Source organism: Vanessa cardui, chromosome W, assembly GCF_905220365.1.
Source record: "Vanessa cardui chromosome W, ilVanCard2.1, whole genome shotgun sequence".
NCBI classification, from domain to species: domain Eukaryota; kingdom Metazoa; phylum Arthropoda; class Insecta; order Lepidoptera; family Nymphalidae; genus Vanessa; species Vanessa cardui.
This window is the reverse complement of record NC_061153.1, coordinates 2,450,350-2,462,959: the sequence shown is the minus strand read 5'-3', so window position 1 is coordinate 2,462,959 and position 12,610 is coordinate 2,450,350. Positions and strand designations below refer to the sequence as shown.

Sequence of the window (12,610 nt, the reverse complement as noted above, 5' to 3'; positions counted from 1 at the left end):
ATTTGCTCAACTTTTGAGCAATTAACGTGCGGCAATATTTGTGTAGTTAAGTCTTTCTTAAAATAAAATCCAACACCTCCCCCTCGATTACGTATAGCCGGCGGACGCGGTACGTGTCGCATACGACAGCCTGGTACAGACGGAGCACGCTCATCCTCACCTTCTTTGAGCCAAGTTTCGTTTATGGCCATAATATCTACATTATGGCGATCCATAGCCACCAGAAATTCGTCGTGTTTTGTCGCAAGTGAACCAGGATTTAAAAAACCAACTTTAACACAACGTATTTTAACCATTATATCGCATATATCCATACATATATATATTCACATTCACAAGTACACACACTTACGTACCTATATGTAAATTTGTAAACCACATGTACGTAGTTGGTTCCAATGTTCTGTCATTGGCACATTATTTTCCAATTTCGAAGACGATTTAAAAAAAGTTAAATTTCATTCCATTTTTGAATGTTTGTCAATTATTAAAAAACAAAAAGTTATCATTTGCCGCGATTTTTCACGATGAAATGGACCGTGAAAGAAAACCGAATAGCAGTTTTAGCGTTGCACCGCTGTAGGCACTCGCCGAATACCATTTTCAAGTTGCTCAAAAATTTAAAAATATCGCTTTGGTTTGTGTATCGTACTATAAATAGGTACTATGAAGTTTCAAGTGTTGAGGATAAGAAAAGAACTGGCCGGCCACGCTCCGCAAGGACACCAGCAGTGATCAAAGCAATCAAGGCACGCATACGAAGGAATCCTGTCCGAAAACAGATGCTGATGGCATTGCAGATGCGGTTCAGTAGAAAAACTATCAAAAAGGTGTTAAACGAAGACCTTAAGTTGCGAGCTTACAAAAAAAGAGTGGACACCTACTTAATGCTCGTAAAAGCAATAAGATAAAAGCAATAAGACTCAAAAGATCCCGGGTGTTGTTGAAACGGTACGCGAAAAATCGACATCGTGATATACTCTTTACAGACGAAAAAAATTTCGATATAGAAGAAAAGTACAATAAACAGAATGATAGAGTGTATGCTGGGAGCTCTGAAGAAGCAGCAAACAGAGTTCCGCGGGTGCAACATGGGCATCATCCATCTTCAGTGATGGTCTGGTTAGGAGTCTCCTACTACGGACCAACTGAGGTTCATTTTTGCAAAAAAGGGGTCAAAACCAGTGCAAAAGTGTACCAAGAGACGGTTTTGGATCAGCATGTCAAAGACCTGCCCAACACGTTATTTTCAGGACATCACTATGTGTTCCAGTAAGATTCTGCACCTGCACATAAAGCCAAGACCACTCAAGCCCGGTTCGAGCGTAAAAACATCGACTTCATAAGACATGAAGATTGGCCTTCCTCCAGTCCGGACCTTAATCCTCTGGACTATAAAATTTGGCAAGTCTTAGAGAGGAAGGTGTGTGCTAAGCCCCATAAAAAATTTGGACAGTCTAAAGTCAGCTATAATAAAAGCAATCGCTGAAATAGACATGAATATGGTGCGTGCTGCGATAGACGACTGGCCGCGGCGACTAAAGGCCTGTATTAAAAATAAGGGCAGACATTTTGAATAATTTTAAGTTAATATAATTTTTTATTAAATGTTCTTTCATATAATATATAATTTACAAAAAACGGATTGCTACTTTTCTTTTTATCACTATTTTCATATATGACAGAACTTTGGGACCGACTACGTACATGATTAAGTATAATAAATGTATATAAGTTATTTTTGAAAACAAATATATAACACAAAACATTATAGTAGATATCGATAAATAGAAAATTAGTGTTTGTATTTTTATGTATATATCTTAATAATATCATATTGTATAAAAAAAAATAATATTTAACATAATATAGTATTATATAATATATTTTACAAACGCTGTATTTATTTATTTTTGAGCAAGTTTTAATATATTAATTTTTTTTCTATAAAAAAACTATCGAGAATTTATAAATAGAGGACATTACACCATTATTAATGTAACTATTAAATAATAAAAATATTTAAATAAAACTATTTATAACGGATGAATCGCGTATATTAATTATTTTTAAACATCCCGACGTTTCGAGCACTTTGCAGTGTTCGTGGTCACGGGCAGACTAAGATGACATTTGTCTATTTGAAGAACAAAGGAAATATTATTAACAACTACCGCCAACGATTTCTCAATTGATATCTTGAGTAACGTTCCGGTTGCACGCAGAAGGCACTAACTGTATCTTTAGGTCTTGCAGTCTGTTGGATTTGGGATTTTAAATTTTTAATAAGTGGATCCCAGGTGTTAGAAAGTCTCCAACCATCTTCTCTATTGAAGTTCGGATGTTTTTGAATTTCAATAGCCTCGCGTATCATTCTAGGAATGAATCTGTGTTCTCTAGCGAGGATCTGTGGTTTATCAAATCGGATAAAATGGTTAGGTTTATCCAGAGCATGTTCACAGACTGCAGACTTAGAAGAACGCCTATTTTTGACATCTCCTATATGTTCCTTGACCTGGTACCGATACTTCTCTTTGTTTGGCCTATGTAAGATAAACCACACTCACATTCGAGTTTATATACTCCTGCAGTTTGTAAAGGAATATTACTCTTGATAGGTCTCAAGAACTGGCTCACTTTCTTATGAGGCTTGTAAACGGTTTTAATTGAAGCTCGCTTCAAGATGTTGCCAATCCTGTCTGTAACTCCCTTCACATATGGTAGAAATGCAGGTTGTCGCTCAACTGTGGGTGGCTTGATACGGCTTCTGCGATGCTGGCGAGGCACGGGCAGCTTGTTCTGGTGGAGTGCAAGCTTGACCTGACGTAGCTCGTCCTCTAGGTGTTCAGCATCACAGAGATGGTGGGCTCTCTGAAACAAAGATTTGCCAACGGTAGCTCCCTTTACTATGGAATTAGAGGCAAATAATTCTTTAGCTTTCCTTGACATCCTTATTATCAGGAATCCTGACAATACATTAAGTCACACAGTTTATAGGAAACCCACACACACCAACAAATACCTCAATGGTGACTCGCACCACCACCCTAGCCAGTTAGCTACCGTTGGCAAATCTTTGTTTCAGAGAGCCCACCATCTCTGTGATGCTGAACACCTAGAGGACGAGCTACGTCAGGTCAAGCTTGCACTCCACCAGAACAAGCTGCCCGTGCCTCGCCAGCATCGCAGAAGCCGTATCAAGCCACCCACAGTTGAGCGACAACCTGCATTTCTACCATATGTGAAGGGAGTTACAGACAGGATTGGCAACATCTTGAAGCGAGCTTCAATTAAAACCGTTTACAAGCCTCATAAGAAAGTGAGCCAGTTCTTGAGACCTATCAAGAGTAATATTCCTTTACAAACTGCAGGAGTATATAAACTCGAATGTGAGTGTGGTTTATCTTACATAGGCCAAACAAAGAGAAGTATCGGTACCAGGGTCAAGGAACATATAGGAGATGTCAAAAATAGGCGTTCTTCTAAGTCTGCAGTCTGTGAACATGCTCTGGATAAACCTAACCATTTTATCCGATTTGATAAACCACAGATCCTCGCTAGAGAACACAGATTCATTCCTAGAATGATACGCGAGGCTATTGAAATTCAAAAACATCCGAACTTCAATAGAGAAGATGGTTGGAGACTTTCTAACACCTGGGATCCACTTATTAAAAATTTAAAATCCCAAATCCAACAGACTGCAAGACCTAAAGATACAGTTAGTGCCTTCTGCGTGCAACCGGAACGTTACTCAAGATATCAATTGAGAAATCGTTGGCGGTAGTTGTTAATAATATTTCCTTTGTTCTTCAAATAGACAAATGTCATCTTAGTCTGCCCGTGACCACGAACACTGCAAAGTGCTCGAAACGTCGGGATGTTTAAAAATAATTAATATACGCGATTCATCCGTTATAAATAGTTTTATTTAAATGTGTAATCATCGCGAAAATTTAAGACAACATTATGTGAACCAGTACGGACTGGAAACATCAAATCAAATTCGCCGGTTGGAGTACCTAAAAGTCAAACATGCCCGATACGTAACGTCCATGAACTTCCTGAAAAGATGCCGTGATAATAATCTCATTCCGGTTTGTGTAAGGATCGCACCTAAGAAGGACATAAAGCATGGTGATAAAATACTCAATCAGGCAAGTAAGAAATTATTGTTGCAACTCATCCGAGAACATCGATTTGACGCGCGACGGTTAACGGATCAAATTGACAACCTCAGTAAAGAACTCGAGTCACGATTATCAAAAACAGATTGGCAAAAATGCTGCGATTTTACTAATAAACGAGCCGCTACAAAATATAATAACTTAAAATTAAAACAAATCAAAAAGTTCGAAAAACTCAGCGGAGTAAAATCAAATTATAAAAATTTCAATAATGGCAACACCGGGGAAATTCAAAAACCTGCGCGTACGTCACTTGTCAATCTGTCAAAACAAAGTTTAGATAATTCGACTATTGCGGTGTTAAACAAAGGCCTAAATTTTGCACCGGCTCCATCCAAAATACCGTTTGAAGACATTATTTGCAATGTGGAGGAGTGTCTTTTCAAAAATAACATCACAAAGGAAGACTCGGAAGCTATTCGACAGGACATTTCGAGTGTTTTACGTCGAAGCCGGCCACCGAAAAGAAACCTTACTCGTGATGAATCTATTGCACTGAAGAACTTACGCAACAATAAAGACATTACAGTCCTCCGAGCAGATAAGGGAAACGCGACCGTTGTGATGGATACGTGTGATTATAACCAGAAAATTTCCGCGATTTTATCGGATGTAAAAACTTATAAAAAAGTAACTAAAGACCCTACTAATAACATTCTTAAAAAGACATCCGCATTAATATCAAAACATCAAGAAAAACTAAATCTGGATAAAAAATCACTCGTGCCTACATGTGCAAAGCCTCCAAAACTGTATGGGTTACCTAAGATCCACAAAACTGGTGCTCCGCTGCGTCCTATTGTAAGCCAAATCGATACACCAACATATAGATTGGCTCAACACATAGCAAGGACACTATCACCCCTCCGAGGACACACTGCGGCGTATGTCAAGGATTCTTACCAGTTTGTTGGTGAAATCAAAGACCTTAAATTAACCAACAACGAGACAATGGTTAGTTTTGATGTCCAGTCATTGTTTACCTGCTTACCCATACAAGACTGCATCGAAATTGTCAAGAGGAAACTACAGACACACAACATGCCTATTGAATATGCAGAGCTGTTACATCACTGCCTCACATCTGGTTATTTATTGTGGAATGATGAATTCTATGTACAAGTTGACGGGGTAGCCATGGGTTCCCCAGTATCCCCCGTGGTCGCTGATTTATTCATGGAAGACCTAGAGGAGAGGGCTCTTCGCTCCGGACCAATAACACCTAGGTTTTATAAACGGTACGTAGATGACACTTTCACAATACTACCTAGTGATCTGACATCTGCATTTTTAGTACATCTTAATTCTATAAATAAAAACATTCAATTTACTATGGAATTAGAGGCAAATAATTCTTTAGCTTTCCTTGACATCCTTATTATCAGGAATCCTGACAATACATTAAGTCACACAGTTTATAGGAAACCCACACACACCAACAAATACCTCAATGGTGACTCGCACCACCACCCTAGCCAGTTAGCTACCGTTGGCAAATCTTTGTTTCAGAGAGCCCACCATCTCTGTGATGCTGAACACCTAGAGGACGAGCTACGTCAGGTCAAGCTTGCACTCCACCAGAACAAGCTGCCCGTGCCTCGCCAGCATCGCAGAAGCCGTATCAAGCCACCCACAGTTGAGCGACAACCTGCATTTCTACCATATGTGAAGGGAGTTACAGACAGGATTGGCAACATCTTGAAGCGAGCTTCAATTAAAACCGTTTACAAGCCTCATAAGAAAGTGAGCCAGTTCTTGAGACCTATCAAGAGTAATATTCCTTTACAAACTGCAGGAGTATATAAACTCGAATGTGAGTGTGGTTTATCTTACATAGGCCAAACAAAGAGAAGTATCGGTACCAGGGTCAAGGAACATATAGGAGATGTCAAAAATAGGCGTTCTTCTAAGTCTGCAGTCTGTGAACATGCTCTGGATAAACCTAACCATTTTATCCGATTTGATAAACCACAGATCCTCGCTAGAGAACACAGATTCATTCCTAGAATGATACGCGAGGCTATTGAAATTCAAAAACATCCGAACTTCAATAGAGAAGATGGTTGGAGACTTTCTAACACCTGGGATCCACTTATTAAAAATTTAAAATCCCAAATCCAACAGACTGCAAGACCTAAAGATACAGTTAGTGCCTTCTGCGTGCAACCGGAACGTTACTCAAGATATCAATTGAGAAATCGTTGGCGGTAGTTGTTAATAATATTTCCTTTGTTCTTCAAATAGACAAATGTCATCTTAGTCTGCCCGTGACCACGAACACTGCAAAGTGCTCGAAACGTCGGGATGTTTAAAAATAATTAATATACGCGATTCATCCGTTATAAATAGTTTTATTTAAATGTGTAATCATCGCGAAAATTTAAGACAACATTATGTGAACCAGTACGGACTGGAAACATCAAATCAAATTCGCCGGTTGGAGTACCTAAAAGTCAAACATGCCCGATACGTAACGTCCATGAACTTCCTGAAAAGATGCCGTGATAATAATCTCATTCCGGTTTGTGTAAGGATCGCACCTAAGAAGGACATAAAGCATGGTGATAAAATACTCAATCAGGCAAGTAAGAAATTATTGTTGCAACTCATCCGAGAACATCGATTTGACGCGCGACGGTTAACGGATCAAATTGACAACCTCAGTAAAGAACTCGAGTCACGATTATCAAAAACAGATTGGCAAAAATGCTGCGATTTTACTAATAAACGAGCCGCTACGAAATATAATAACTTAAAATTAAAACAAATCAAAAAGTTCGAAAAACTCAGCGGAGTAAAATCAAATTATAAAAATTTCAATAATGGCAACACCGGGGAAATTCAAAAACCTGCGCGTACGTCACTTGTCAATCTGTCAAAACAAAGTTTAGATAATTCGACTATTGCGGTGTTAAACAAAGGCCTAAATTTTGCACCGGCTCCATCCAAAATACCGTTTGAAGACATTATTTGCAATGTGGAGGAGTGTCTTTTCAAAAATAACATCACAAAGGAAGACTCGGAAGCTATTCGACAGGACATTTCGAGTGTTTTACGTCGAAGCCGGCCACCGAAAAGAAACCTTACTCGTGATGAATCTATTGCACTGAAGAACTTACGCAACAATAAAGACATTACAGTCCTCCGAGCAGATAAGGGAAACGCGACCGTTGTGATGGATACGTGTGATTATAACCAGAAAATTTCCGCGATTTTATCGGATGTAAAAACTTATAAAAAAGTAACTAAAGACCCTACTAATAACATTCTTAAAAAGACATCCGCATTAATATCAAAACATCAAGAAAAACTAAATCTGGATAAAAAATCACTCGTGCCTACATGTGCAAAGCCTCCAAAACTGTATGGGTTACCTAAGATCCACAAAACTGGTGCTCCGCTGCGTCCTATTGTAAGCCAAATCGATACACCAACATATAGATTGGCTCAACACATAGCAAGGACACTATCACCCCTCCGAGGACACACTGCGGCGTATGTCAAGGATTCTTACCAGTTTGTTGGTGAAATCAAAGACCTTAAATTAACCAACAACGAGACAATGGTTAGTTTTGATGTCCAGTCATTGTTTACCTGCTTACCCATACAAGACTGCATCGAAATTGTCAAGAGGAAACTACAGACACACAACATGCCTATTGAATATGCAGAGCTGTTACATCACTGCCTCACATCTGGTTATTTATTGTGGAATGATGAATTCTATGTACAAGTTGACGGGGTAGCCATGGGTTCTCCAGTATCCCCCGTGGTCGCCGATTTATTCATGGAAGACCTGGAGGAGAGGGCTCTTCGCTCCGGACCAATAACACCTAGGTTTTATAAACGGTACGTAGATGACACTTTCACAATATTACCTAGTGATCTGACATCTGCATTTTTAGTACATCTTAATTCTATAAATAAAAACATTCAATTTACTATGGAATTAGAGGCAAATAATTCTTTAGCTTTCCTTGACATCCTTATTATCAGGAATCCTGACAATACATTAAGTCACACAGTTTATAGGAAACCCACACACACCAACAAATACCTCAATGGTGACTCGCACCACCACCCTAGCCAGTTAGCTACCGTTGGCAAATCTTTGTTTCAGAGAGCCCACCATCTCTGTGATGCTGAACACCTAGAGGACGAGCTACGTCAGGTCAAGCTTGCACTCCACCAGAACAAGCTGCCCGTGCCTCGCCAGCATCGCAGAAGCCGTATCAAGCCACCCACAGTTGAGCGACAACCTGCATTTCTACCATATGTGAAGGGAGTTACAGACAGGATTGGCAACATCTTGAAGCGAGCTTCAATTAAAACCGTTTACAAGCCTCATAAGAAAGTGAGCCAGTTCTTGAGACCTATCAAGAGTAATATTCCTTTACAAACTGCAGGAGTATATAAACTCGAATGTGAGTGTGGTTTATCTTACATAGGCCAAACAAAGAGAAGTATCGGTACCAGGGTCAAGGAACATATAGGAGATGTCAAAAATAGGCGTTCTTCTAAGTCTGCAGTCTGTGAACATGCTCTGGATAAACCTAACCATTTTATCCGATTTGATAAACCACAGATCCTCGCTAGAGAACACAGATTCATTCCTAGAATGATACGCGAGGCTATTGAAATTCAAAAACATCCGAACTTCAATAGAGAAGATGGTTGGAGACTTTCTAACACCTGGGATCCACTTATTAAAAATTTAAAATCCCAAATCCAACAGACTGCAAGACCTAAAGATACAGTTAGTGCCTTCTGCGTGCAACCGGAACGTTACTCAAGATATCAATTGAGAAATCGTTGGCGGTAGTTGTTAATAATATTTCCTTTGTTCTTCAAATAGACAAATGTCATCTTAGTCTGCCCGTGACCACGAACACTGCAAAGTGCTCGAAACGTCGGGATGTTTAAAAATAATTAATATACGCGATTCATCCGTTATAAATAGTTTTATTTAAATGTGTAATCATCGCGAAAATTTAAGACAACATTAATAAAAATATTACTAGTACTAGTACTATAAATAAAAAAAATAACTTTAAATGGCTGATGTTCAAACAGGATAACCACCAAAAGTCCTGTTCAGATCGAATTCGTTGCGCTGGTGCCCCTGGATGCTGTCTGGCATATATACGCCCAGATCGAGTCCAGATAAACCGCCAACTACATATGTATGTTTTTTGCCGAGATCCCGGGCTTTCTTAAAAAGTATATAATTCATTCGCGTCAGCCTTTCATTAATATATAATCTAGATGCGTTCCCATCCACAATACCGCTAGTATCGATGCTGCGTTCGCCGCAGCATCGATACTAGCGGTATTGTGGCATTTAGTAGTTCGTCGAGCAGCGATCGCCGCGCCAGACGTACAATGATGGTGCGCGATTGGTTGTTGCTGTCTGCCACACGTTGTCGCCCTATACGTTCTGCGTTAACAATATCATTGGTATTTAAAGTTACACCAATTTTTTTTAATACCAAACAAGTCACATGCATTAAATTTTCATTATGCTTCTCGGGTACGCCTGTTATGGTTATTTCATTTATCAGATTTTCCTGTTCGCGTTCATTTAGTTCCTGTTTTAACTGAGTAGTCAACTCATAGGACTTTGAGTCACATTCGTGCTGATTTGTAGGGGAAAAAATTTCTTCTATTGCAAAGACACGTCCCTCTATTACATCAATACGCTTGTTGAACTCAGTAACATTAGAATTCAAATAATAATAGTAAAAAATTAACACTAATAATCACAATTTAATCACAAATTGTTTTAGTTATAAACTGGATAATATTTAGTTGCAATTTATTAAATATATAGTATTGTTAATTGTCACATAAACCACGTTTTAATAAACTGTTTTCACTTAAATTGCTTGTTTTATTAATTTATTTAGGAGATAAACCGAACAGACACAATACAGCTGTCACTACCGGATTTCGGATTTTAAATTTTTAATAAGTGGATCCCAGGTGTTAGAAAGTCTCCAACCATCTTCTCTATTGAAGTTCGGATGTTTTTGAATTTCAATAGCCTCGCGTATCATTCTAGGAATGAATCTGTGTTCTTTAGCGACGATCTGTGGTTTATCAAATCGGATAAAATGGTTAGGTTTATCCAGAGCATGTTCACAGACTGCAGACTTTGAAGAACGCCTATTTTTGACATCACCTAAATGTTCCGTGACCCTGGTACCGATACTTCTCTTTGTTTGGCCTATGTAAGATAAACCACAATCACATTCGAGTTTATATACTCCCGCAGTTTGTAAAGAAATATTACTCTTGATAGGTCTCAAGAACTGGCTCACTTTCTTATGAGGCTTGTAAACGGTTTTAATCGAAGCTCGCTTCAAGATTCTGCCAATCCTGTCTGTAACTCCCTTCACATATGGTAGAAATGCAGGTTGTCGCTCAGCTGTGGGTGGCTTGATACGGCTTCTGCGATGCTGGCGAGGCACGGGCAGCTTGTTCTGGTGGAGTGCAAGCTTGACCTGACGTAGCTCGTCCTCTAGGTGTTCAGCATCGCAGAGATGGTGGGCTCTCTGAAACAAAGATTTGCCAACGGTAGCTAACTGACTAGGGTGGTGGTGCGAGTCACCATTGAGGTATTTGTTGGTGTGTGTGGGTTTCCTATAAACTGTGTGACCTAACGTATTGTTAGGATTCTTGATAATAAGGATGCCAAGGAAAGCTAAAGAATTATTTGCCTCTAATTCCATAGTAAATTGAATGTTTTTATTTATAGAATTAAGATGTACTAAAAATGCAGATGTCAGATCACTAGGTAATATTGTGAAAGTGTCATCTACGTACCGTTTATGAAACCTAGGTGTTATTGGTCCGGGGCGAAGAGCCCTCTCCTCCAGGTCTTCCATGAATATATCGGCGACCACGGGGGATACTGGAGAACCCATGGCTACCTCGTCAACTTATACATAGAATTCATCATTCCACAATAAATAACCAGATGTGAGGCAGTGATGTAACAGCTCTACATATTCAATAGGCATGTTGTGTGTCTGTAGCTTCGTCTTGACAATTTCGATGCAGTCTTGTATGGGTAAGCAGGTAAACAATGACTGGACATCAAAACTAACCATTGTCTCGTTGTCGGTTAATTTAAGGTCTTTGATTTAACCAACAAACTGGTAAGAATCCTTGACTTACGCCGCAGTGTGTCCTCGGAGGGGTGATAATATCCTTGCTATGTGTTGAGCTAATCTATATGTTGGTGTATCAATTTGGCTTACAATAGGACGCAGCGGAGCACCAGTTTTATGGATCTTTGGTAACCCATACAGTTTTGGAGGCATTGCACATGTAGGCACGAGTGATTTTTTGTCCAGATTTAATTTCTCTTGATGTTTTGATATTAATGCGGATGTCTTTTTAAGAATGTTATTAGTAGGGTCTTTAGTTACTTTTTTATAAGTTTTTACATTCGATAAAATCGCGGATTTTTTTTTGTTATAATCACACGTATCCATCACAACGGTCGCGTTTCCCTTATCTGCTCGGAGGACTGTAATGTCTTTATTGTTGCGTAAGTTCTTCAGTGCAATAGATTCATCACGAGTCAGGTTTCTTTTCGGTGGCCGGCTTCGACGTAAAACACTCGAAATGTCCTGTCGAATAGCTTCCGAGTCTTCCTTTGTGATGTTATTTTTGAAAAGACACTCCTTCACATTGCAAATATTGTCTTCAAACGGTATTTTGGATGGAACCGGTGCAAAATTTAAGCCTTTATTTAATACCGCAATAGTCGATTCATCTAAACTTTGTTTTGACAGATTGACAAGTGACGTACGCGCAGGTTTTTTGAATTTCCCCGGTGTTGTGTTCAGGTGTTAGTGTTTCGCCAGCTGAATCTCTTAGGAGTAGATCCTCTCTCCTTTTCGACGTTTTCCTTATTACTCTGTATACACCGTCCCAGACACTTTCGCGGTCCTGGTTCGAACAAAACTCTTTCCAGCTTTGAGTGACAGCTTCGATCTCTCCCTTTGTAGTCTTCCCTTGCCTGTATCCCTTGTATCACGAGATGCCTTCGGCAGGGTGCAGCGTTCCGGATTCGGCGTTTTTTCCTTAGCACATCTTTTTTTAGATTTTCTAGGATGGCGGACCACCATGGTGGTCTAGGATCGCCTTTCCACGCCTTCATTTTGGGGATCGTGCTTTCGCAGGATCCATCGATAATTGATGTGTAGGTGTTAAACATCTCCTTCAAGTCCTCGAATCTTGAGAGGGCTGAGATGCGTTCTAGCGTTATTCTGCTGTCGGCGAGTTTTGTCCTGAAGTTAGTGGAGAAGTCAGACCACTTTGCCTTCTTGGTTTTATAATTGCGCGTAGAGATGGGCTTCAAGGGTTCTAGAGCCTTCTCCAGGTGCAAGTTGTGTCAGAAATGTACGCTCTCC

At 39.6% G+C, this 12,610-nt stretch overlaps 2 protein-coding genes and 1 pseudogene across 2 annotated transcripts; 2 read left to right on the top strand and 1 right to left on the bottom strand.

Annotated features, from left to right (window-relative positions):
- Positions 1–2,170: 2,170 nt before the first annotated feature.
- LOC124542742 lies at positions 2,171–11,548 on the bottom strand (annotated as a pseudogene).
- On the top strand, positions 4,890–6,398 carry LOC124542741. The gene has a single exon (XM_047120647.1). The coding sequence runs from the start codon at positions 5,139–5,141 to the stop codon at positions 6,396–6,398; it is 1,260 nt and encodes a 419-aa protein (XP_046976603.1). The 5' UTR covers positions 4,890–5,138.
- Positions 7,501–9,009, top strand: LOC124542740. Its single transcript, XM_047120646.1, has one exon. The coding sequence runs from the start codon at positions 7,750–7,752 to the stop codon at positions 9,007–9,009; it is 1,260 nt and encodes a 419-aa protein (XP_046976602.1). The 5' UTR covers positions 7,501–7,749.
- Positions 11,549–12,610: the final 1,062 nt, after the last annotated feature.